This window comes from Carettochelys insculpta, chromosome 26, assembly GCF_033958435.1.
Source record: "Carettochelys insculpta isolate YL-2023 chromosome 26, ASM3395843v1, whole genome shotgun sequence".
NCBI classification, from domain to species: Eukaryota; Metazoa; Chordata; order Testudines; family Carettochelyidae; genus Carettochelys; species Carettochelys insculpta.
The window spans coordinates 8,598,289-8,624,220 of record NC_134162.1 but is presented as its reverse complement, the minus strand read 5'-3'; the positions used below and the strand labels follow the sequence as shown (position 1 = coordinate 8,624,220).

Here is a 25,932-nt window from a genome sequence, read left to right as displayed (position 1 = left end):
CTGTTGCCAGGGCTCTGCATACAGCTCTCTTTGCCTTGTTGCTGTGGGTAGAAGGCTAGAGACTCCGCTTACTGGAAACGACTTGGGGTAGGGGAGGTGGGTGTTGCTATTTTTGCTTGCCACATCCTCTGTCAGTTTCTAAGAACCAGTTGTGGATTCCTGGTAAGAGATTCTATGTGTGACACAATCCTGTGAATGGAGACGGCCCAGAGTCCAGCCTGGCTCTGGCCAGAACCCCAGCCCTCACCTGTGCTAAATGCCACCGGCCCTCCTCAGAAATGGAGGGCAGAGGGCGACCTCTGCCCTTTACAGATGCGAGAGGCCCCAGGTTCCACCACATCTTGTGCAGCGCGCTCTGGTGAGTCACTGCAATCTAGTGTCAAACTGGAGGAGTTTCCTCATCCTGCAGCGGCTCTAAGGGGGTTGTCTTCGAGAGATATAGTACTCAGCTAACAAAAAAATCGCTCTTGCTTTCAGGAAGCAGGCCATTTCCCTGGCACCGGGAATTGCCCTGGAGCCAGGATGCTTCATACGGATGCAGTGTTAGTGCCTGAAGAGTCTAGCGGTAATCAGATGCAGCTCTCTGATGGCGTAGAAAGTGTAAGAGCCTCGGGAGGAATGTACCTCATCCTGTGGATGTGCAAGAGTGTGGCTGTCCTTGCAAAATCTGATGGCTTTGCATGAGACCCTTGGCCTGGGATAGCTAACTGGAGTCTGAGATATCAGGGCCTAACTTTTAAGGAGTTCAGTTGAAAATTTTCCCACATGTTCCTGACTTTACTGATTTTCCCCCGACAGCAGATTCGTCCTTTGTAGGAAAGGAAGGACCAAGAACTGAGGGTTTAATGCCATCGATGGTGTCGGATACCCTAGTGGTTTGGGGGCCTACATGAAGTTAGGCAGACCAGTCAGAGACTGAGCTCTGAGGGAGAAGAAATGGGACAGGGACCATGCATGAATGCAGTCACAGGAAGGGCCAGGTGACTGCAGGAGCAAGCATCTCTTGAAGTACTGAAGAACTTCTTTGTGCATTTAGACTAATGGATGGGCTGTCTGACATGTTCCCATTGTTAATGTAGGCAAATACCAGTACAGAAACCATTTATTTCTATGGAGAAAGGAAACAAAAGTTGGAAGAGCCATGATATCGTGGAGCTGAAGAAGGGAAATTACCTTTCTAACATCTCCCAGAGCTCCAGGACAAGTGCATCCCTACCTAGTGGGCCATAGGAGTGACCTTGGTGAGACTCCAGCAGAGTGAGGAGAGGAGGTGGAGTTATTGCAGAGCATTTGTTTTTAGAAGAGGCCTAAAGAATAAACTCAGATTTAAAAAGTTGGAGATGATCTGCCTAGATCTAAGCCCTGAAGAGCCTTTTAGATACTCAGGCCTGAAACAGAGGCCAGCACTTGTTTAGAGACATCAGCAGGGCTCTCCGATTTCCAAGCGTCAGAGTGGAATTAAAGCCTCTGGTCTCATTTCTTTCCTCTCTCGCAGGACTGCCTGAAAGCTTGTCAGGAGCAGATTGAGGTAGCCTTAGCTGAGAGCCTGAAAGAGATTTCCCAGCCCCGGCAGGAATTCAGCTCCATCAAGAGTCCATACTACTCGGCCAGCCAGGATGGCAACAAGACCAGCACGCCTACAGATGTCACAGACATCAACCTGTGATGAACCCCCCTCCCCATAGCCACCCAACTCCATGAGAACGGGACCTCATGCTGGAGAGGGAGAGGCCTTGTGGAACCTGCTGCCCGTTGATTCTGACTGTCTGAAACACACCGGGGACTCAGTCCGCTCACCAGAGAGGTGGCAAAGACCCATCAGCTGTCCACCCGACAGCCCCGAGCTGGGAGGGAAAATAGATGGTGGTTGATTTCTCAAGCAGGTCTCGAGGGGTTGGCATCTGGCAGTAGTTAGCCATCCATACTGTTAACCTGCCTTCCCAGATGGCAGCAGGGGGGGACTTTTCGTGGTGGGCAGGAATTAAAATACAGTGGGGGAGGGGGTGAAAGAGCCTAAATTCAGTTTTAAAGAGTTTTCCAGTTTGTCTTAAGCTTCGTTGGTGCACCGTTGCCATTTGCTGCATCCTGGAGTGTCTGGGCCTCCACTGCAGCCAACCCTTCTGTGTGCGCACTGTATGCTCATTAAGGGCTAGCTCCTTTAGTCTCTGTTTTTTCATCCTGGAAGCCAATTCACCCGAAGAGTCCTGCGGTTGAGCAGCCCTAAGTCTGTAATACAAGGTGGTTTGGTTTGGGGCCAAGAAGATAGACTGATGGAGAGCCATATGAAGGGAAGTTAAAGGAGCTGGTGAATCCATCTCCTCGCTGCTCAGCACCTGAGTGGTTGGGTTTCTCCTGTTGGGGGGAATAGCAGGGTTGCTGCTGTCATTATTAACTGGGAAAACAAGAGTCTGGCCTTTCTTGTGCATGCTTTGTGCAAGTACTTCCTGGTTTGGAGGTAAGTTTTAAGAACTGGTACCTAAGGTGAAAGCCCTTGCAACAAGCGTGAGGCACACTGTGCCTATAGTTGGAATTGTACTCCCTGCACCTGACCTACCTAAAATTGCCTTTGCTTTCTGCCCTCTACAAGAGGCGGTAACTAACTGCTGGGACACAGGAAGAAGAAATTGAAGGGTATTAGCAACTTCTTGGTGGGTAACTGGGTGGTTGTTTCCCTCCCCACCTCCTTTCCAAAACACCCTTCCACATGCCTCCATCGGTCCGCGAGGCCATCAGGGCTCTGACAAAGAGATCAGGCAGTTCAGACACCACTCTTTATTTTTAAGTATATCCTGAATGTGCTGCTATAGTCCTAAACTTCTATGAACTTCTCCAGAGGGTCTTGAATCCAGCTGGAAAAAGAAAAAGCAGGTGGGTGATGGCAAGAGAAGGGGCAAATACAGAGTGTTTTTATGTTTTATATATCCACACACACCACATGTACACAAAGAAAAAGCCAGGAGGGTGATGGCAAGAGATGGGGCAAATACAGAGTGTTTTTATGTTTTATACACACACACACACGCATGGCCATAAATACTTCCAAGCACTTATGGAGAGAAAAAAAAAATATTTTTGTTTGTTGTTGTTCCTGTGTTAGTTTTTTAAAAAGTTTAAAAAAACCTGCTGCTTTGAGAAGAGATACTCTTACAGTTACTATTGTATGAAAGGGCAGAAGCCAGCTGAACCCTTTATCTGCTGGGGTGGGAGGTACAACACTGCTGCTGATGTTGATTTCTGGGCACTGGTGACATCTTCCTCTGTGACTGTATCGCCAGCTGGCGGGGAGCGGTGAGGGGCAACCACCCCTCAGAGGATGTCACTGGAAACCAAAGTCCTAATTGTCCAAGTGGAAAAAGCTCAGGCTGCTTTTTACTTCCTCCTGTCCCTCCCATCACGCTTAGCCTGATTTGCCAAAAAGGAAAGCTGTCTCCCACTGGCTTCTGCTAGCTGTTTCACTTAGGAGGGGATCCAAATGACATGATGTTCCGGGGGTTGTTTGTATAAAAGGAAAAAATAAATATATATATGAATGAGTTAATTTAAAAATAAAATTGTTTGAAATATCCATATGCAGGAATCCCAGTGCTGGGCAAAGCAAAGGAGAGCATATGATGTTGCAATAAAAGATTTTTAAAAAGTTAAACTATCTAAAGATTCCCCTTACTAAGACTGAGTCAAATGATGTCTCATTTTGCAGTGCCCAGTGGGTAGGGGGGGGCCTGATCCCATATATAAATGATCTGTCTCTCCTGATTCTTAGACTCCTAACATCAAAATAACTCGCATAGCTGTCTCTTTCTTTCTGAGCTCTCACCCAGAGTTGACAAACACTCATCCCTCTAATTTTTTCCATCTCTGTGTGAAATAAATATAGAAAGCTGTGGGCGCTCTGCTAAGCTGCCGGGTAGCATTTGACTTCTGCATGGCCACCCAAGTGCTCAGCTTCCAGAAAACATTGTTTGCAACTCAGTTAAATACAGATGACCAATCAAAATGTGGATTGCTCAGCTGGGCTCCCATATGGCTCCCAGCTGAGGGATGCAGTTTGATTGGTTCCTTAGCTGTGGGCTATTCTGTCATGTTACTGTCCATGAAGCAGTTTGTGCCTGGGAGACACTGCTGTTGAAGTGAGTTTGAGGGAGGGAGCAACTAAGAGTCAGTAGAGTTCCTAGGGAAGGGGATATAAATGGGTAGGAGGAGCCAGGGAGAATGGCAAGGAGATAGCAGAAGGTGGATTAAGAGAAAAGCTAAGGAAGGGGATGGGCAAGGTCTTGAAGCTGAGCCTCAAGTGCAGGAGAGAGGGAAGCTGGGGTCCAGGGTAGGGTATTTCAGCTGGGTGTCCTGGATGGCAGTGCCAGCTTGGATGGTGGCAAGCTGAAAAATAAACCAGCCTTAAATTCATTTGGAAGGGAGTTCAACTAAACCTGGTCTATATTACAGACCCCTCCTCTGCTCATGCTCAGAAGCCTAGCAATAGGCCCAAGCAGGAGGACTCAGGGGCATGCCAGTAACAGAGGGTCCTTAATAACTTGCAGGGTTCTAACCTCGACAGCCTGGAGTGACGTGGAGGAGACTTGTAGATGACTTATGCTCTGCTTGGAATACAAGGGTGTCAGTGGAGTCTACCACCTGGAGCAAAGGTCAGGCTGTACCTTGTTTTCTTGGTGCACTTGTCCAAGGCTACCCTCCGCTGCAGTAACACCGTAGACATGATTGGATGAACACAGCTCACCAGCTTGAGAGTGAGCTGGAGCTCAAGGTAGATATATATATATATAAAAATGTATAGATGCTATTGTGTTGCGGGGGCAGTGGAGGAATGCCTGGATCAGGACAACAGAGTCCTGGTGGGGCACACTGTAGAAGGCAGTGACTTTATAACCATCTACTGACTTGCTGACCTTGCCTTTGCCAAATGGTTTTCAATACAGCAAGTAAAGGTTATTGTTTTAGTCCTGGGGGAATACTGCACCTGTTGCATTTGGAGCCTAGTACAAATTTAGAATTCTCCTAGGTGTGGTGTTGGCAAAGGAGAGTAAATGCCAACTACAGAAGGAGAGTTTAGAGTATCTCGCTAACCTCCTCCTTGTGAGTGTAAAGGAAGGAGATGAAATTGGGGTGCAGGAAAAGGTGTCTCCAGGCAAACTACCAAATGTTGCATCTTCCGTCGGGAAACGTGATTGGGAAGCAGCACTGTCGCCCTTGGCGGCTCTGCTCCCGCAGCACAGGGGCGAGCTGCAGAGGTTAGAAACCGCTGTTGCTCTTAATACTGCAGGTCTAACACAGCCCTGGGAGTGCTCTGAGGCTTGTGCCTCCATTTGCATGGCTGGCAGAATGTTCTGTGATCTTTCAGTGCTGGAGCCAATCCCTTCAGCATGGGTGAAAGGGTGCACAGCTGGCACCCAGGGACAGACATATGGAGAGTATCCATGGCAGAGGGCAAGGTGTGGTGTGCAGAACTCCTGGACTGTTGGCAACATATAATGAGGAAACTCAGCTTGACTGAGTTTGCAGGTTGTCATGGTTTAGGACTGAAGTGGGGGAAGGAGTTTTTTACCTGTAACTTGTGAATTCTTGATCTGGCTAAACACCAAACCCCTAAATACCAGGGTCACTTTTCACAGCTCCCTGAGACTTGCAAACTGCCAGCTGGGATCAGGACCACCCTATCCTCCCTGGGTTGCTAAATAATAGGGAGCAATGTGCCTTCTAGTCTTTTCCATCCATGTGAGGAATATTTTTTTACATGCACTGAGGCACCACCAGCAGAAACAAATAACCTAACGGTGGGTGCTCGGCTAAACAGATGGGTGGCATGTGCCTCTCCTGAGCAGCTGCCCAAGCGTGCAGCCTACAGGGAATGCAAATTGGGGGAAAATCCCTGTTGTATAGAAGAGGCTCATGCCTGGAAAACTCTGATCATTGCTATAGATCAAGCCAAGCAAGGAACATTCTGCAAGAGTATTATTTACCCACGATACAAGTGCAACTTGAGCAACTCTAAAGGAGAAGCAATGCCAGCAGCAGCCCAGCTCAAAGTGGAATGATAGCCACATGGCATACAGGCTGAAAGTGGTAGCCTTACAGGAACTTTGCGTTAGGAAGCCAAGCAGAACACTAACAGCTTGGGGAACAGGGAAGGGGATGGATTAGATAAGTCACTTCTCAGAAAAGTTTGTGCTTTTTGAATGAATCCACATATCCAGAGAAGTAGCTGCATAGGCAGGACTGATTTTTTTTGTTCTGTATAGGGGAGAGCAGCAGAGAGCAATGGAAAGGAGGTAGGTGTGGGTGTGGAGCTACTGGAATAGGGGGCAAAGGGGGTTCACTACACAGGGTAGAGGGGAGCACCCTGAAAAACAGGGGTGCAAAGTAGGACTGGGATGCAGAGACCAGAACACTGCAGTGAGGGCCCCAAGCTGCGCTCTGGAGCGACTCTCCTTGAGCAGTCAGTACCACACGCTGACACATGGAGGTTTCCCCCTTTCTTGCCTCTTTGCATGTGGGGATTTCCCCACTGAGAAGCCTGGCGAGGCCGTGGCTTTGTTCTCACACTCCCCTCGTCAGCTCTGCCTGTGGCCGTTGGGTGCACTTTCCACAGGCCCAGAGCAGGAGGCCTTGGGTTCCCACAGCCAGAGCAGCGGCTGAGGTGGAGCTGATGCAGAGGCCGGGCTCAGCATCTTGGTTCCTCCCTCCTGTTCCGCCTGGTAACAGCCCAGCCTGCGGGCTACCCATCAGCAGCAAGAGAAACTTTTTTTGTTAACCTCTTTAGCGTCCTAAATGTGTCTGAGCTGTCACGCTCCTACCCAAAGGCCATGGTGCCGGGAGCCTGGTGTGTGCCCTGCAGGAGGGTCCCTTCCTTGGCTCCTCTGCCAGCCTCTAGTGGACAAGACTGCCAAACAGCCTACCAAGTGCAGAAGCCCTAGGGGTTATTCCCTGTTTTGGGAGCAGGGAACAGGCGGGTGGGAAGGGCTATCCTCACAGCAGGCAATTCCAACAGGACAAGGTAGCACAGCTGCTGCCAGCCCTGGGCTGCGGCCTCCGGGGCTTTAGCCTGGAGCTCAAAGCACTTTTAAACCTTCCTGCTCCCTGGCAGTAGGCTCTGTGTACTTGCAGGCCCAGGGGAAGTTAGCTAGCAAACCCTGGCAGCGGGAGTTACTGTTCTCTTAGCAGGGAAGGAACTGCCCTTTGCCCTGCCTAGAACAGGGGTTGCCTTGGATCCATTCTGACAGCTCCGCTGCCTGCCCCTTTGTTTGCCTGCTGTGCTCTGCCACCTGGTGGGGGCACTGAAGTAGATCAACTCCGGTTAAAGCCTCTGCAGCTGGGAGAGGAGAGAACTAGACCAGTCACTGGTTTAACAGGCCTTCAAACTCCTGCGGTGTGGGGAAGACAACTGCCATAAGGCTCACTAGCTTCAAGCTTGCAGTGTTAATAAATGCAAAGTAACATATGGAGATACACATATGTCAGAACTGGACAGGATCTTGAGAGGTCAAGTCTGAGCCCCTGCCCTCACAGCAGGACCAAGCACCATGCCTCACAGATGGTTTTTTTTTTCCTTTTTTAAAGCCATTTGCTGCAGACCTGAAAACCACCTCTTCAAGGCCATATTGGAAAACACAGCCCCAACTGTACATAGAAAACAGTGGGGATGACATTAGGTGTTACTGCTTCAGAGAGAAAGATCTTGGAGTCACTGCACAGTTCTCTGAAAACATCCATGCCATGTGCAACAGCCATCCAAAAAAGCAAACAATGTTGGGAATCAGTAAGAAAAGAGTAGAGAATAAGACAGAAAATATTGCCTCTGTGTAAAGCCATGGTACCCCCACATCTTCAATACTGTGTACAGCTGTGGCTGCCTCAGTTAAGAAGGGTTATATTGGCATTGGAAAAGGTTCAGAAAAAGGCAACAGAAACTATGGGGGTATGGAATGGCTGCCATAGGAGAGGTTAATAAGACTGGGGCTTTTCAGCTCAGAAAACAAATGACTGGGGAGGGCGAGGATAGAGGTTTACAAAATCATGACTGGTGTGGAGAATGTAAAGAAGTTATTTACTTCTTCCCATCAGAGCTAGGGATCACTCAAAGAAATTGATAGGCTCCAGCTTTAAAACAAACGAAGGAAATACTTCACCAGATGCACGGTTAACTTGTGGAACTCCTTGCCTGAGCAGGGTGTGAAGGCCAAGACTTGAAACAAGGTTCAAGAAAGAGCTAAATAAGTTCATGGAGGTTAGGTCCATCAATGGCTGTTGGACAGGAATGGTATCCCTAGCCTCCATCATAATCTGGGAATGAGCAACAGGGGCAGCATCACTTAATACATGGAGATACACATCTCACAGAGCTGGAAGGGACCTGAGGAGGTCATCCAGTCCAGTCCCCTACCCTTGTGGTAGGGCCAAGTACCCCCTCCCCCTTTTTTTTTTAAATCTATTTAGCCCAGATCCCTAAATGGCCCCCTCAAGGACTGAGCTTACAACCCTGGGTTTAGCAGGCCAATATTCAACCACTGAGCACTCCCTTGATGAGGCCCTGTTCTGTTGGTTCCCCCTGGGACACCTGGCCCTAGCCATTGTCAGCAGACAGGTTCCTGGGCTAGATGGGTGGTTGGTCAGACCCTGCATGGCCATTCTGGTTCTCTAAAATTGGCGGGGCACTGGTGGCCTGCAGGCTGTACCCACCTCATGGCTTGCTGTGATCTGACCTGTGAGGCTCAGGGCATGGCCCCCTGCAGTGGAGTGAGCTGGCGCTGGTTCTCCAGCCCTCTGGGGTGGTACCATAGCTGGAGCACCCACTGCAAGGGGCAAAGGGGAAGGATAGAGCCTCTCAGGCTCAATCAGGGCAAGCTGTGGGCCAGCTCTGGCCTGTTGGCTCTGCTTGGCAGGAGGAAGGAAGTGGCTCTGAGTGCAGAGAGAAGCGGTCCCTGCTGGCATTGTCCTCCACAGCTTCCAGTGGCCAGGAATGACAGACAGTGGGAACTGGGTCGGGGGAGCACTTCCCTGCAGAATGCCAGCTGAGCAGAGCCTATGTGCATCCCTGAGAACACCCAGACCCTGCATCCCTACTCCAGCAGCCCCCTCCCACACTCTGAATCCCTCAGTTTTGGCCCCACCCCAGAAGCTTAGGGCCCCCCCACAATCCACTAGCCCCAGGAAGGCCCCCAGACAAGTTAATCCAGCCCTAAGCCTCAGCACCTCTGCCCCCTCAAGTCCCTGCTGTGGGGCTGGAGCTTGAGGGGACCATCTTATCTCCTGCTTTTCAGGTGGGGGCTATATTGGTGAGGTTTTTTTCCTCCTCCTAACTTGGGAGCCAGGTCAGTGAGGGCTGTGGGGCTTTTTAATTTTTTTTTTTTTTGCTTCTCACTTATTTGTGCCCCCCACCCCCACTGATTCTTCTGTGACTCAGTGGCCCCCGACCCAGAAAAGGATCCCCACCCCTGTTCTAAAAGTAGTCACCCAGCCCCAAACTCCCTGTCTCCTTCCACCTCCTCTCTCAGCTGCCCCTCTGGCAGCGCCAGGAGACGGGGGGATGGAAGGGGCTGACCGCAGTCAGACTAGGTGCCTCCTCTGCAGCAGAAAAAGTAGCTCATTGACATCAGTGGGAATTAGGGCTGGCTGGGAGCGGACGGTGCACATCTCAACTGAGCCTAGACAGGCCGAGTCAGATCAGCCCCAGGCTTTTCTTTAGCCATGGACCTAACAGCACACATCCCATTTGATCGGGCAAATCCTACCCTCTGCCCCTGCACAGCAGGCAGGGAGGGAAGTAACTGCCAGTTGGCTGGGCAGACAGAGGAGAGGTTCCAACAGGCTTTCTACAGGCACCCAGGAGTCCTGGCTCCATCGTCTCCTGTCTGTAGCTTTGTGCAAGACTGCTGCAGCCTCCCTGCTTGCTGTTGGCTTCCCCCTTCCTCCCCCAGCTTGCAGGCAGCTGTCAGTCACACTCCCAGAGCGCTCCTTTCACAGATACAGCCCCGAGTGGCTCCGTGTGAAGCGGTAATTACAGAGTAGCTGCCTTCCCCTGTGACCGTTCCTGCTAAACGCCACAGAGCGGATTGATGGGATGCTCTCTAATTTGTTCAGTCAGCTGCGTGCCAGCGAGCAGCAGTCCAGAGGGAGCCAGCTCTCTGCAAACAAACCCGCTGCTCCCCTGCAGCTAAACGCCCTGCAAGCGAGTTACTTGGCCGAAGCAGCGGCGTGCTGACTACCCCGTGGGCAGGGGAACGACTGATTCTGCTCACCCAGCGGAAACAGCTGCAACTGCCAAGCCAGACATCAATCCTTCCCCAGGGCATCGCCTGCCAGCCAGCGAGGCATATGTGGGAACGCGCGCTCTCGTGCCCTGCTGTGCAGGGGAAGCCAGGGCTGCCGTTCACATTTATCCTCCGTGCAATGAGGCGCAAGTTCCAGACGGCAGAGCACTGAGTCGGTGCGCCGTGGGGAAGAGAAGAGCTCTTTGGTGTGCACCGAAGGGGACCGCTGTGCTAGAGAGGGGAGTGGGGTACATCACATGGGCCCTCAGGGGCTGCCCCAAATGCACCACCTCTTCCAGAGGGGGGAAGGAGCTGCCCCCAAACCATCCCTTTCAATTCTACCAGACGCTAGAGCCAGGCTCTGAACCTCCCAGGTTTTATTCCCAGACAGCAGCAACCAAGCTTTCAACCTCCCAGAGACATCCCTTCGTGTCAGTCCAGGAAGAACAGCTGCTGACCATGGCAGACAACCTTCCCCCACAGCGGAGCTGAACTCACAGGGAAGGCCCAGGTAAAGCGCACGCCTGTTTCTGCCCCCAGGCTACGGGAAAGGGGTAGAGAAATCTTGGTGACGGACACTCGCTCACTTGTTCCAGCTGCAGAGCTAGTTCGCCAGCTCGGCCAGCCAAGAAGGCAGCAACAGTGCAGAACTCCCAGCCAGGGACAGACAGACAGGCAGGCAAATTCTGGGCTGCAGCTTCTCACACAGAGTCCCCCTTCCCCTGGCGTACCCACCTCTCCCCCCGGCCTCACTCCATCGCCACCGGCTGCAGCCCTTCCACATCCCGTGACTTGGAGTTCACCAGCTCCCTCCTGATCTCCGCCGAGATCTGCGGGTGGCAGTGGAACTTGAGCAGCTCCAGCACGGACTCCTTCTGCTCCGAGGACAGGTCCTCCTTGTAGCGCTGGGTGAAGGTCAGCAGGCACTGATGCCACAGCACGGGCAAGGTGCGCTGGTCCGTCTGGAAGGCCAGGAAGTGGAAGACGAGGGCGTCCACCACGCGGAAGGGCAGGGCGTATTTTTTGTCGATGAGGATGCGCAGGAAGATGCTGTTGGCGCCGCTGTACTCCATCTCGGCGATCTTCAGCATGGCCGCACTGCAGGGAGGAGGAGGTATCCAGTTGGGTGGTGGGAGGGGAGGGACTTGGGGTACGTGCTTGTCTGCAGGCTGCAGCCATGAGTGGGCAGGGCATAGCCCTGGGCACCTTCCAACCCTCAGAAGCACCCTGCAGCTAGGGCACCTTCAGGAGGGGCTCTGCCCAGGCCTCCCCATCTCCCAGTTCAGAGCACATTTGTTGCTGGAGTCTGGGACCTTTGCGATTCCCCAGGCAGCCTTCCAACATCCCCACCGACTCTAGCGACTGGCAAGCACCCTTTTCTTCCTAGCCCTCTGGGAAAGGAAGGGACAGCCGTGGCACACCAGATCCCCGAGCAGAGCAGGCAGCACCCTCCTCCCACCTGTCCCTGGCATTCCCACTGAGCCAGGCAGAAGTTAAGTCCCCAGCCCAAGTCTGTGTTCTGGCACCTGGCAGTCTCACTACGTGCCCAGCTGTGGTGCTAATGCTCTCCACACTCCCCTACCTGGGGAGAAAGAAGCAAGCATAGCAGTAAGGGTGTGACCCTGCATCACCTCCGTTGCCATGGGAGCACCCCAGCGTGGAGACCCCCCTCTCTGCTAATATTGAGCTGTGGAGCTAGGAAGCTCCCAGCTACCAGCAACATGGAGCTGGAGCTGAATTGTGCCTCTTGGTCCAGCAGCTTCCCAAGGGGGAACCATCTCCCCAGAGAAGTGACGGAAGCTGTTGCTTGGGACTGGACACAACTCTGGGACTAGCTGCATGGACTAGCCTTGTGCCAGAGCAGATGGGACTTGGCAGATCTTTTCTAGCTGCGTGCAATGCCAGAGAGGTTTTCAAGCAGATCCACGACTCTGCTATGGGACTCCAGTGGGAGGACTATCCCCTCCCAACCCTCCTCCTAGGGCACCTGCCTCCCCAGGTTACCTGGAGTGAAGGACAGGGATCGAGCACTTGGCAAGGATGCTCCCTATGATGATAGCTTCCCGGAGCGTGCAGGTCCCTGACTCACACAGGGGGATCAGGATCCCTGGAAATGGGAAGACAGTTGGACAACAATTCTCTCAATGCAACACAGCTGGACCTGCAGGGCTCAGAGCTGGATAACTCTCCAGCTGACTGCACCAGTGCTTTCTAATCTCCATGCACATCTGGCCTGAGAGAGCAAACTCTCCAGGGCATCAGTGCCTCCTCCCTGGGCACCCACTCCTCAAAGGAGACCCGATGGCTCAGAACCTCACTGGAGGCATGAGACGTGCTGCTGTCGCCTGTCTTTTCCATTCATCTCATGGCAACCTCATCAGTAGCTAGCGCATTCACACGGACACAGAAGAACAGCCCCAGCTACAGGTTGCCTGCCACAGGGAGATCTCACCCATCTCTGACAGATACCTAAGAGCAGGACTCCCTCTAATTTTTAACATCCATGGGTGGAATAAATGTTATGTGCCCCGAGGCATGAGCAGATGAGCACCACTCATAGAAATACATGTTGCCAGCTACAGGAAGCTGGGCAGTACCTGAATCTCTTTGGGTGGCCGGCCAAGCATTCGGCTTACCTAAGAGGGCTGGCTATTCTTGGCAACATGGATGCAGCTGGGGGTGCCCATAAAGCTTTAGTGAATGGAATCTGATTAGCCACTGTTGCCTCAACAGCCTTCTTGTCAGCAGCTGCTGCTGACTAAGGTTTTGCCCCTGGCTTGCTTTTGTGCTCACCCTTCAAGCATTCTTCCCTCTCTGCTGCTGCTATATCCAGCTCCAGAGAACATTAAGGTATTGCTGCGGACAGGAAAAATGTTCGCTGGGCAAAATAAAAGGTGAAAAGTGCTGCTGTTGGAAGGCCAAAGAGAACAAGTCTATAACTCAGCCCTGCACCTAGAGCAGAACTCCTAATACAGCTGTGAAACAAAGAACACGTACAACCCAGCCTGTGCCTTCCCTACGGGGTCACTGCACTGCCAGCCAGACCTGCCCACCTTTTATTGCAGCCTGGTTTCCTTTTACCTTTGAACCAGGCTCCTGGCTTGAACAAAGCCTTCTTCAAAGCCATGTAGAGGTGGAAATTCAGGCGCTTGTACTCGGCAATGTCGTCCCTCACTCGCGGAAGCAGCACCAGGTTGTAGAAGCGCTGACCCATCCTCTCCTTCAGGTTGGAGGAAAAGATCCTGCAGCACGAACAAGGGAGTGGGAAACGGAACGGACATTTCAACCCCCGTGCCAGCTGCGCTACCTAAGTCCAGCAGGAGGCAATGTCTAGCATTTCCATCTGAGGGTCTCTGCTTCCCACCACAGCCATCTTAGTCGGCTGGGGGTGGTTTTATCACCCCATGCTTGAAGCTTCTCTTGGAGAAAACCAACGACCCTGTCGATGTGGGCACCTGCTCTGCTGAAATCCAGGCTGGACTGCAGTGGCCTAGATAGGGTGGAGCCAGGATTCCTGGGTCCTGCCACTGACTCACACAGTGATTGGCTCCTCTGTCTCATTCACAGAGCAGCAACAATACCCCCCACCTTCCAAAATGGGGGAAAGGCCCTGAGGCTCAGTTAAGGGGCTTGGAGACCTGGGTTGAAAAGACGCATGATGCTCTGTGTTACCTGCTGGGCTTAGTATGCAAACCCAGGGGAATCAATGAAAGGATGGAAATACTTCTTTTCAAGACTGGTATTCTGACTACGAGATCAGACTCCAACTACTGCCTCAGAGATTACAGGCCTGTACTCGCTAGCCCAGGGGTCAGCAACCTTTCCCAGGCAGAGCGCCGAAATTTGACCTTTTGACCTCTTTGTACAGTCCAAGTGCCGGTGATACTTTTTCAATAGTCCTACTTACAACTCCTTCATTAATAAACAAATTACCAGTTAGGTGGTTGACAGGAGATAGAGTTTACTGGTTAGGTGGCTCATAGCACTAGCTGGTCTTTGGTTAATCCACAGGCAGCCCGGCTTTGAGTACACTCCCGACTGCATGGCGGGGGAAAGATGGGGCTGAGCCCCTGCTTCACGTGCTGATGAAAATCGGCTCATGTACCACTCTTGGCATGTGTGCTGGGGGTTCCTGACTCCTGCCCTAGCCGTACAAGGGGATTGTGGACTGAGGCTGTGCTAGAGCCCTTGGTAAAACAGCCAGCGCTGTGTAACATGTTCTAGTTTGGGCTTTGGAAGAGTGAAACGGGACACGCTTCCAGCTGTGGAGTCATCGAGTGTCTCAGGCTACAGTTCTCACCCTGACTGCCTGCAGCATAAGCATGAAATAAAAGGGTAGCTAACTTAAGAGTGCTTAGAGCCCTGGAAAAAACATTGAAGGGAATCATCCATCTCCTCCCTCTTTAGTACCTACAAAATTTACAGTACAGACCTGGGATTCCTGAGGCAGGAAGCAGTTTTCTCCCTCTGTCTTTCAACTAAGCTGAAAGCCAGAGGCTGGCTTGGATTTCAGCATTGTGGTTGGAGTTCACGGAAAGCACACAGTACCACCCAAAATCTATACATTTCTGCCTGCAAAGCTACGGTGTATCTGTCGTACCTGGTGGCTTGATACATGGCAGCCGCCGTCCACGTTTCTGGCTCTGTGATGTAAAGGATCTGCTCCCAGTTGGACAGTGCTGGGATGATTTTAAATGCTTTGGGGAGCTTGCCACTCCTGTATTTGGACAGCACCTGTAAAACAAGAAACATGTGGCGTGTGACCTGGTGATCAAGACAGGGTCCTGGGAGACAGCACTGCCATGTCGTGTTACTAACTCCATGAATGACTTTCCAGCTCAGTCCCTTTGGGAAATACCCAGCCATTCCTCCCAGAGCTGGGCCCGAATTCACAGCCTCGCTCTCATCAGCAGGAGTTTGGCGATCTGGGCCCCAAGCCTCATTCTGGGTAGGAAATACTCACCTCTCCTTCTTGGTGCTGGGTCCTAATTCAACAACCAGGCCCGGATTTATCTGGCTTGAGTTCAGCCTCCTAGTTCTGACTTCTCACCTCCCCTGGTGTCAGGGTCTTCTCTGCAGGAGCCACTCTCACTTACTGTCCTTTCCTAATTTTACCTCCCATTCTGCAGCCTCTTTTTAGGGGAACCAGCTCTGCTCCATCAGGCCCCATCAAGGCAGTTAACGCGGAAGGGAAGTCTGAACAGTTCTTTCAGTCCTTCCGGTTGTCTAGCCCCAGGCCTCCAGTCCTTAAGGGGGCAAGCCATCCTGCTGCAGAGACCTTGAGAAAGTCACAGATACATTTCTCCACCTGTAGAATGGAACAGCACCTCAACACTGCTACTCAACATTCTGGCTATTAAGAGGCATAGCTACTTATAAAGTGCTTGTGATCCTGGAGTGAAAGGAGCAGTGTAAACAGTGGCTATTTTATTTGGAAGCCTGGTGCACACTAACTAATCGTACTGAAATTCATCTCTGCTTAAAGGCTTATGACAGTCTCAGAGCTCTTGGACATAAGAGAATTCTGAAAACTGCTCAAATGTCCTGTCTCACTGCCAGAGCATAATTGACAGCCCCAGTTCTTTTTGCCTAGTGATAATGACAGGAAGGATGGAAGCCTCAGACCTGGCAAAGTTTGTAATCTCCTTCGTTACCCGGAAGTGCTACACAACGTTGCTATACAGGGACAGCTGTCGTGTTCTGCTCCAGAAACAGCTGCATGTCAGCAGTGGGTGAAGATATGTTTCCTCACAAGCCATGAGGATAAAGACATAAGCCACAATGGTTATGAACAGAGGAACAGCTGGACTCAGTTCGGTCAGAGAAGCACAGTGTTTTGAAGATGAATGCTGCTCCCTGAACGCTATGGCTCTTACTTCTCTGACTCCCTTGTAGACCTCCAGTACCCGGGGATCCAGCTGAGGCATGGGGTGGCCCGATACTTCTGACATCATTGTCTCCACCTCTGTCTGCTTCTCCGTGATCTTCTCCATGATGATATCAGCTAGGGTGAGCCTGGCAGACACATGGGAAGGACTCAGTGTAGAGCGTCAGCCTGTTCCTTGGCAAGCCAACCTGCAAAGGCAGTGGGGCCAAGGAAACACAGTGCTGCAGTAGGAATCAGAGGAGCTGGGTTCCACAGCTCAGGCTGCCACCAGTCTGCTGCGTGACCTTGGGAAATCACCTCCCCTTTTTGTGCCTCTGTTACCGCTCCTATCCTTCACCGGTCTTGTCTATGCAGGGTGTTCCCTTTGGGGTAGACACTATCTTGGTGTGTGCGGGTACCAGGCCAAGCACAAAGGGAACCCTGATCTCAGCTGGGCCCCTAGGTTTTATAGCAGCAATGAGCAAGATAGACTAGGGAGCAGGCCACATGGGGGGCTCTCCATCTCAGTGGGCTGCAACTGTCATGACTGAGAGAGTTTCCTGGGATAGGGTCATTCTGCTAACTATGCTTGCACGCCTAGAATCTGAAGGGTGTGCTGAATGAATTGTAGCAGTGCTTCCATTAGATGCAGAGGGAGCGCAGGGCTCTGACAGTCAGTGCTGCTGCAATCAGCGTGCAACCTCATTTTGTGTGCCCCTGCTTTACGCACGTGTCATTTTAGTAATAGCGGCAGGAAAAAAAAACTATGCAGACAGAAACTAGTGGAAGGTTGCAACCCCGCACGTGGGCAACAGTAAACAAAATGTCTCTTAGGCGACACATAGAACCCCAGTGGGCTGCTCTATAGTAACAGGCATTACTATATGTGGCCCCATGCATGCGTCATGGTGTGGAAATGTAGCTTTATCTACTGCTTGGGGCACAGGAGGGTCAGGACTCCTGGGTTCTATTCCTAGCTCGGCCTCAGACTTGCCTTATGAGCTTGCCTATTCCTGTTACCCCAGGTGTAGACAGCTGATAGAGCTTTAACAAAGCCCACCTCCTCCAGGCCATGTCACCTCTTCAAAGTGCTGTTCTGAACTTTAATGCTGACTGAGTGCTACGTGGCTGCAGCTGACGACGCCCACAGTACAGAAGCATTTATCGCCCACAGCTCAGGGGTTTGCTTCCTACCTTACAGGCGGATTCTTGTTCATGAACATCTCAATGGCTCGTTCATCCTCAGGGTTCACCGTCACCTCCTGACAGTACTGTCCCTTTCCCATGGATGCGGCCTTCTCCAGCGTGGGCCACTCATCATCCTCTGAGTCAGAATCCCCATCACGCAATGCAGAGCCTGAAGCAAACCAGACACAATTAAGGTTGAGCAAGTCAGGGGGCAAAGCAACTTGCCTGTAAAGATACAGCTGAATGAGCGCAATTACTTAGCTCTCCATGTCCTAGTCTGACGCTCTCTCCTCCTTGCTGCGGGGTAGCTAGTAACAAATGTGCAGAAACTGTTAACAGTTGTCATATACCCACTACAGGAAGGCAGACCAGGGGTTCCCTGGGGCAGTCCATCTGAAGGAAGAGCTGGAATTTCCACCCAGGCCCAAGATTTGCTTCTCCTCTGCCAACTGCCTAATTAATGGCTGTGGTCAACCAATAATCTTGGGGCACAGCTGTGCAATCAAAAATTACAACTGCCAACTTGAAATATCATCCATTAAAGAGTTAAAAGCAATGTCAGATCCTATATCTGTGCATAAATCCTCCCTGCTCATATCTGTGGGGAGTATAACCAGCGCGCCCTGTGTGTATGCTTGTGCAGCTGCTCTGGAGAGATTAAAATGCTGCCCAGTAATGTTCCCTCTATTTTTTCCATCCATGGGTGCAATACATTTTGTTGTGTGCACAAAGGCAGGTGTGGATGTGCACCAGCAATAGAAATATATGCTGCCTGCTCCGAGTGCCTGCTAATCAGCTGAACAGCACCTGAATTTCTCATGGGCAGCCACCCACTCACTCTGGTTACAGGGAACACTGGCCCCAGCTAGGTTTTTTGTTTCTATTGGTGGTTCACATACAAATTAATTTTCCACACGGATGGAGAAGGTTAGAGGGCATACTGATTATAACCACGGTGTGCATGTTTGCTTTAATATTTCTCTCTCCTGTTATCATAGAAAAAAATATCAGAAAAGCCCAGGGAAAGCTGACATGAGTCCATGATCCTTCAGACATATAGACATTGAACTTTATACTCAAACACAGACTCATCAGCTTTAATGCAACTCTCTGAGTATGCAAGTATCTGCAGGACCACAGACTAAGGAACATACTGCAAAAGGTATTTAGGAGTCCCACTCCAATACCTTGGAAAAACCTGGCCCTATATGACAATTAAACTAACTCGACACAACGTGCTGTCAACTATATGGTAAAAAAACAAATTAGGCATAAGAAATGAGGAAGACCTTCATTGCTCAGTGAAAGGATAGCCCACTCAATAGACCACCAGACTCGGGGCAGAGCTACACAACAGCAAAAGGCTGAATTAAGGTACGCCGCTCAAGCTCTGTTAATTAAACAGCTGGAGTTGACATACATTAATTTGGGCTTCCACACCAAGGTTGAGGGGAGCGTTCACTCCTGCTGACTTCCCTTACTCCTTACGAGGGGCAGGAGTAGCATCATTGATGTGGGTGCCTTGTACATTCAATTTAGTGTGTCCCTACCAGATGCGCTAAATCGAACTCTGGAAGATCAACTGCGGTAAGGTTGATCTTCCCTTTAAAGAAGATGTACCCTAAAACTCAAGAAACCTGAGTTTCAGGGGTTCCCAAGAACTGTACACCTGAAGGGACATTAAGAATCTCCATCCAGGCCCAAGGGTCTTCAATTAAAGTTTTAAAAGCAATTTCACGTCCTACATGTGCGCAAAAAGTCCCCTCCGGCCTGGTTTTGTGGAGATTACAACCTGAGTCAGTCACAGATTTCTTGTGTGACTTTGAGCCAGTCCCTAGCTCTCTCTGTGCAGCTGTGGAATGGAGATTGCATTTCCCTGTGGCTCAGAGATGCTGTAAGGATAAGATCCCTTCAAATGACTGGGAGATGCCAGATACTATAGCAATGGGGGTGGCTTAAGTATACAGACAAACTGATACAAGTGAAGGAGGGGAATGCCTCCCCATGCAACAGCTTAGATGAGGCACCAAGATAACTTCTGTTGCAGGATCAAGGGCCAGAGCTGTTTTAGGTCTCATCTAAAAGGCTGCAGCCAAGACAACACAATGCCCTCTTCTACTATACTGGGACTTCTGTTTAAAACTGAGTTGTGGCAAACAATTTTTCCTGCTGAACTACCAATGCCACTTCCTGAAGCTACTGGTGATATTTTTAGGAAAGCAGAGAACGATCTTAGCCCAATACCATGGCATATCTACCCCAGCCTAACTTTTAACAGTGGTCCTCTCCGAGGCTGTGAGGGAGAACACAGAAATCAGGCTGTCAGTTACCTTCCCCATTCCCAAGGGAGTCGAGCAAGGAGTTCTCCTCTTCCCCATCTAAACTACTACACGAAAAGGGGGAACAGACGGGGAGGGAGGCGAGATCAGTTGTCCCCACCCCCGAAACTGACAGATCTCAGCCGTGTGTTCGTCGTGCCCACGGCTAACTCTGCACGTCCATTCTCCACCGTTAGCAACAGCCAAAGAGTCAACCCGGCTGACCCACTCCCAGGCCCACGGCGTGCTCTCTCCCCACTCACCCAGCACCGTGGTCTTCTCCTTCTTAGCGTCGGTTCCTTTGCCGGGACAGTGCTCGGCCTCCAGCTCCTCCTGCTGGATCCGAGCCTGCTCCAGGATCCTCCGGGACAGCTTCTCATCCACGTACTGGTCCTCCTGCTCCCCACGGCCATGCTGCCCGCCTCTGCCTCGCCTCTTCACCCGCGTGGTGGGCCTCACCGAGTCCCCCTGTATGATCTGCTCGGCCAGGGACACGTTCCTGCCCGTCTCCGCCGCGCCCCTCCGCCGCTTGGCCTTAGGCATGTTGATCCCCCCAGCTGCCCGCCCCTCCCCGGCCTGCGGAAAAGTGCACGTGTGCGGCGCGCCCGGTATGGGTCTCAGGGAAGCAGGGGGAGGAAAGATGCCACCGAAGCGCATGCGCGCTCGGAACGTTGCGAGTCCTTCCGTTCCAGAACTGGCAACAGCGTGGTCAATTCCTCCGCAAGGTTCGTCTCTTAAAGGCGCCGCCGTCCTATTTTCCAGGGCCTGCTTGGATCCTCTCCAAAGGCACTATAGAGTCCTTCATGCGACAGAGCGAGCTCAGCTGTCAGAACGGCGATGAAAGATTTTACAGTGTGTTCTGGTGAGGCATTTGTCAATTTCCTTCTGGCTCACTGGGGAGCATTGACACAAGAAAGCCTCCTTCCTGTCCTCTGGAGTCCCTGGTTTTACCGCCCCGTGCCATGCCAAGCAACCGCCTCTAGAGGATATAGAATAGGACCAGCACAGACATCAGAACTTCACCGGGGCTCGTTAAGATCTTTAGCGTCAGTGGTAATGTGCCCCGGGGCTCTGACTTTACTTTAGCGTCCCCCCCCCCCGTCCCCAGTTCTCGTTTGTATTTTGTGCCATCTGCTGCTCAGTCTTTGGGAAGTGACCTGCCTGCAGGAGGAGGTAACCTTGCAGTTACCACCTACCCAGAGGCGGGGGAACGGGCCATCCTCCCCTTTCTGCTGATATCATTTCCTGCTTGGTGCTCTTCACAGGAGAGAGGACAGGGCGGGGCTGGGGCTGGGGCTAGGGCTGGCGGGCGAGCGTGCTTCCTGCCCAGAGAGAGACACACAGCCAAGTCACTGCTGCAAATCCGTTTTTAAAACTACATAGTATCAGCTTGTTCTCCTCCTCCTGCATAGGGACCAGTCCAGCCGGCGTGGAGACTCCAGCAAGCATGGGTGTGACCTGGTAAGACATTCCACGTTGCGTAGTTAAAAAGGATGCCCGTGGTTAGGTCTTTCTTTACTTGCAATTAATGCGACTGCATGACCTTCCTAGTCTGCAGCCCGGAGCAGCTCTGCTACGGCAGCTTCGGCTCCATCATTACACCGAAGCGCAGGGTGGGGATTGGGGGCGGTCAGAGGGATGAGGAATTGCAGCAGGCTGAGCTCATTGCACTGAGCCCGCAAGGGCTAGTTCTTTAGGAGCCGCTGTGTGGCAGGAGGAGCTCCCAGGGGCTGATTCAGACTGCACTGATGCTGCTTCACCAGCCTGTGCTCCTTGGTGTTTGAGTCGGCAACCATCGCTGCTCTGCACCTGCGTGTTCGTTGGCACATGAGGAAATAATGGGGGAAGGCACCCAGCGGAGAATATGGCTGAGGCTCCATCCTTGTTTGGGAAGCTGTGGAACATCAAAACAGCCATCTGGGTCAGACCAGTGGTCCATCCAGCTCAGTAGCCTGTCTTCCAATATCGGAGGGGTAGCCGTGTTAGTCTGGATCTGTAACAGCAACAAAGGGTCCTGTGGCACCTTATAGACTAACAGAAAAGTTTTGAGCATGAGCTTTCGTGAGCGCAGACTCACTTCATCAGATGCTGGTCATCTGAAGAAGTGAGTCTGTGCTCACGAAAGTTCATGCTCAAAACTTTTCTGTTAGTCTATAAGGTGCCACAGGACCCTTTGTTGCTGTCTTCCAATAGTGACCAATGCTAGGTGCTTCAGGAGGGAACGGATAGACCAGGCAATCCATCCCCTGCTCCCCATTCCCTGCTTCTGGCAAACACAGAGTATGGTTTGGCATCCCTGTCCATCCTCACTAATAGCCACTGATGGACCTCTTCTCTATGAATTTAGCAAGTTATTTTTTGAACCTATTACAGATGTGGCTTTGACAACACCCTCTGGCAGGGAGTTCCACAGGTTGACTGGGCCTTGTGCATAGAGAAAAGCTGCTGCTGAGGGCATGCAGAGAGGGAGTTGGATTATGTTCTGGTGGGGATCTGAGTGGAGCTTACCAATACCTCAGCTGGTAAGGTGTAACAAGGGGATAACAGGTAGCCTAATGATTATAAGGGGGCATGTATTTAAAAACAGGAGATCAGGTTATATACTGTTCAAGAGGAAATAAGTGAGCTCCACAGACATCTGGGGTTAAATGTGCTCTTGATTAGCTGGCACTACCAGAGAACATAGAATAAAATTTGTGTAAAACAACACGTATTGGAGTCTTCTGTGTGAGGCTTATTTTATTTAGTTATAGGGTGACAAGGAAAATTTATCTTCACAGAATCCCATCTGTCCTACCATTTGTCCAGCACCCATTGCTGTGCTATTGTGTTTGGTGCCAATGCCTGCTAAGAGCGCTGTGCCTGTTCTAAGGTTCCCTTAAATGCCTGTTATAGCTGGGTTGGGGTGGCTGAGTGCCCTCACAAGCCAGATTCAAAGCTCCATCTTATCCTTATCTGCATGTTCCAGTTTCCCTTTGCAGGCATGGGTTAAAATCCTTTTCTTGAACAGTCTCTTTTAATGACCAGATGTTTTTTCTGAAAGGAAGGCGATGACTCTAATAGACATATATGGGTTTGATAGAAGAGTTACTGATGAGGTTCTCTGCCCTGTGTTATCTGGGAGGTCAGACTGGACTATCATAATGGTGTCATCTGGCCATGAAGTGCATGGGTCAAATATACTCTGTAGAACCAATAATTATGATGTATGTTGGCTTCTAATCTTTTTTTCTAGCTTTTCTGAGTAAATTAACTGGCTGAATTGGATTCTGACTCAGTTAACATCTCTCTCCGTATGGGATCACTGAATCTTTTCTGTTGCTTCCTTTTCTTCTGTGACAGTGTGTCTCAGATGCCTGTGGCCGAGGGCAAGAGTGTCCAACAGACAGTTGAAATCCTCACAAGGAAACTGGAGCTCCTGGGAGCAGAGAAACAAGGAACATTTTGTGTGGACTGTGAAACCTACCACACCGCTGCCTCCACCATGGGCAATCAAGGTCTGCATTTTGCTTCATTTCTGGCGTGATCAAAGCAGCCTGTGGCATTCCTGTAGAGCTGATCCCTGGGGCTGGTAGAACTCAATGCTAGAAATGTTTACTTCATTAAGTAAATTCCCCCCATGCGTCAATTTCGAAGTTTTAAACTTCGAAGTGTCGGCAAGCGTCTAGCCATGGCTCACCTGCCGGTACTTCGAAGTCCCAGGGCAACTTCGAAGTCCCTTTACTCCTCAAAATTTTAAAACTTGGAAGCTGCCGTGGGGGGGAATTTGCTTAATGAAGTGCTGCCTATGCACCGCAGCACTTCATTAGTAAACGCCCAACACCCTACTTACCATCCTTCCTTCGAAGGAAGGTGGTTGTGTAGACGAGCCCTTGGAGTGGTAGCTGAAGGAAAGAAAAGTAAAACAGAGGCCAAATGCATGGGTTCTGCTCTCACACCTGACACCTCTTTGCTGTGCGTCCTTGGGCAAGTTACTACCAATCTCTGTACCTTGAGTCACTCTCTAAAGATGTCATTAGCACTGGTTTAAGACTGACCTGCAGTGCCTTCTGGGTGCGGACTTGAACTGCTGTACAGCGTTATGGTACACACCAGTCCTGCAACCTTCACTCTGCCCTCCGAGTGAAGCTCCAAACCAGCCATTATAGACACCGTAATAACCTATCCCTCTGCTTGGCACAGGTACAAGAAGATGCTGGTCAATCTTAACTGTAAACAAGGGATTTTAATTAGTGAATTTTTTCCTTGTTTTTGAGGAAGGGATGGTACTGAGGGGGACACGACTGAGGAGCAGAAGGCATTTTCTAGGGAGACCACAAAATGGAGTTGTGACTCTTTGAAGGGGTGTGCGGGGAGTGTATCTTAGAAAAACCTTCCATGAACAACTTCATATTTAAACCCTTAATCCCACCCTGGTTCCCCCAATGCACAGCCATTTTTTGAAGATGACCTGAGTGAGCATGTGGACTACAGAGTGCTTTAAAAAGCAACTCTAGCAACTAGTTGCACCTTTAACTGCTGTGGTGTTGCAGCTTAGCTCTAAGTGTCTCTAGAGATCAGCAGTGAGTCTATGCATCCTTGCTTCTTTCTGTCTGCTCTGTGAATTTCCCCAGCTTCCCTGTCTAGGTAGAGTGCTCTGTTAATGACCAGCTCTGGGGCTCAAGGTAACCTTTGCAGCCTTGCCCTGCTGATTACTTCCAAACTGTTTGCACATACAAAAAACAACAGAAGTTTGTTTTTTTTTTCCTGCTATACATGGAGGAAAATCTTGTCTGCAGAAATCTAAAGAGCTAACTACAGTACCTCTGGGTGGTCTCCCTTCTCACTCTCAGGTGAGGTGAGAGTGATCTGCTGGTGGACTGTACTAGTGCAAAATGTACCTCAGAACCCCACCTCACCCTGAGACCCGCTGCACTGGTGAATGAATGAGAATTCAGATTAAATTCCATCCCTCCTCCTGTACACCAAATCCAGAGATGGACAAGGGCAGTAAGCAGGTGCCCAGACCCAAAATCTAAATTGTCAGGAGAAATTCTTTGTTTCCCGTAACTCTCTTGTGAGTTGTACGCTCAAAGTCATAGTCTAGTCCTATATTATTTATAATGCCTTAGAGCCTAACTGGAAACTCCTCTTTTCCGCACTCGTGTGTGAGGAATTACTCACTGGAACTGTTCGTATAACTCCTCTTTAGCAGTCTGGCCCTTTGATTTTTAAAGAAGAAAGAATACAGGTGGAGCCTCTCTAGTCCGGCAACGTCCGTACTTCAGCATGAGTTTAGTTAGCAGGATGGCCACTTATCCTGGGTGTGGCCAAGTTTCCTGTAGGCCCATAAAATTTGTTTACAGCCACCAGCCCTGGCTTTCAGTGTGCTGTGTGGGTATTTACTCCTACATGTCTTCTAAGAGCGCAGCAAGCAGCAAGCAGTGGAAGTGTTGATGATGTGCTAGACAGTATTGACCTCCTGTGGTCTGGTAAATGCTCTTGTTTGGCATGGGTCAGGTTCTGAGGGTGCTGGAATAGAAAGGTTCAGCCTGTATTAGAAATACAATGTACCCATCACCGTTCATGCTCTTTATTTGCACTCTGCTTTTCTCATTTGAGCAGTATAAATCAGGGTCACCTTTGTCTCCGGTCAGTTTCTGTCTCAGCACTGTAGCTTTTGTGGTTGTGCATACTGCAAGAGTGGAGCAGAGGTGATTTGTCTAAAAATGTTTCTCCACTGGGATTTAAAAAAAAAAAATCCTGTTTTTCTAAAATTTTGTGGAGGAGTCGGGAGGGTTCTTAATTTATCCCCAAGGCCAAAAATTTGGCACAAATATGAATTGATGGTCCCTTTAAGGAATAAAGTTGCTGAGAACTCATCATGCTGGGTCAGTGTCAGTGTAAGCTGAGTGCATGGGCGGCCATCCAGGAGAGATTCAAGTACCGCCTTACTAATTACCAGAGCGCCCACAATGCCCACAGCCGGCATCATGTGTTTTGGCTGGTGGTGCACATTCACAAATGCCTTGATGCACATAACAAAATTTATTCAGCACGTGGTTGCTGTTTGGATCCATTCATACAGAATGTTAAAGGAACCCTGGTGCCACATACAAAGGGCCGAGAGTATCTATCCACAAGTATCTAATTGTATTAGACTTCAATTATTTCCAGTTCACTAGATGGTTCCCACCTCCCTCTCAGTGAAATATCCCATTTCCCAAGCTGACAGACATGTATACAAGTGCGTCTCCATTTACCCATTTGCTGAGAGATAAAACAAAAAGAGCAGTCCTGTAGCATCTTAAAGAATAAATAA

The 25,932-nt window shown here is 50.6% G+C and overlaps 3 protein-coding genes across 6 annotated transcripts in view; 2 read left to right on the top strand and 1 right to left on the bottom strand.

The window, feature by feature from the left end:
• Window positions 1-3,643, top strand: part of CCND3 (cyclin D3) — a 69,156-nt gene extending 65,513 nt beyond the window's left edge. For all 3 annotated transcript variants that reach the window (XM_074977481.1, XM_074977480.1, XM_074977478.1), the window contains one exon: window positions 1,496-3,643. In XM_074977481.1, the coding sequence (XP_074833582.1) occupies window positions 1,496-1,666 (171 nt within the window). In that variant the 3' untranslated portion in view covers window positions 1,667-3,643. The remainder of the gene's footprint in view (window positions 1-1,495) is intronic.
• Window positions 2,757-20,731, bottom strand: BYSL (bystin like). The gene is made up of 8 exons (XM_074977477.1): window positions 19,895-20,731; window positions 17,320-17,482; window positions 16,136-16,274; window positions 14,860-14,993; window positions 13,341-13,501; window positions 12,264-12,366; window positions 10,995-11,357; window positions 2,757-2,849 (listed from the first exon to the last, which is right to left on the bottom strand). The coding sequence occupies exons 1-7, from the start codon at window positions 20,286-20,288 to the stop codon at window positions 11,009-11,011; spliced, it is 1,443 nt and encodes a 480-aa protein (XP_074833578.1). The 5' UTR covers window positions 20,289-20,731; the 3' UTR covers window positions 2,757-2,849; window positions 10,995-11,008.
• A 192-nt stretch (window positions 20,732-20,923) lies between these two features.
• MED20 (mediator complex subunit 20) overlaps window positions 20,924-25,932 on the top strand; it is a 57,446-nt gene continuing 52,437 nt past the window's right edge. For both annotated transcript variants that reach the window (XR_012642594.1, XM_074977649.1), the window contains exons 1-2: window positions 20,924-21,092; window positions 22,974-23,128. Coding sequence is in view for 1 of the 2 variants with exons in the window: in XM_074977649.1 (XP_074833750.1) it covers window positions 21,079-21,092; window positions 22,974-23,128 (169 nt within the window). In the remaining variant the exon portion in view is untranslated. The remainder of the gene's footprint in view (window positions 21,093-22,973; window positions 23,129-25,932) is intronic.

Coding starts and splice junctions, on each gene's coding strand:
- BYSL (XM_074977477.1), bottom strand. CDS start 20,288: ATGCGCTTCGGTGGCATCTTTCCTCCCCCTGCTTCCCTGAGACCCATA. Junction 17,483..19,894: donor GGAGAAGACCACGGTGCTGG/GTGAGTGGGGAG, acceptor GGTTTGCTTCAG/GCTCTGCATTGCGTGATGGG. Junction 11,358..12,263: donor ATCCCTGTCCTTCACTCCAG/GTAACCTGGGGA, acceptor TCCTCCCTGCAG/TGCGGCCATGCTGAAGATCG.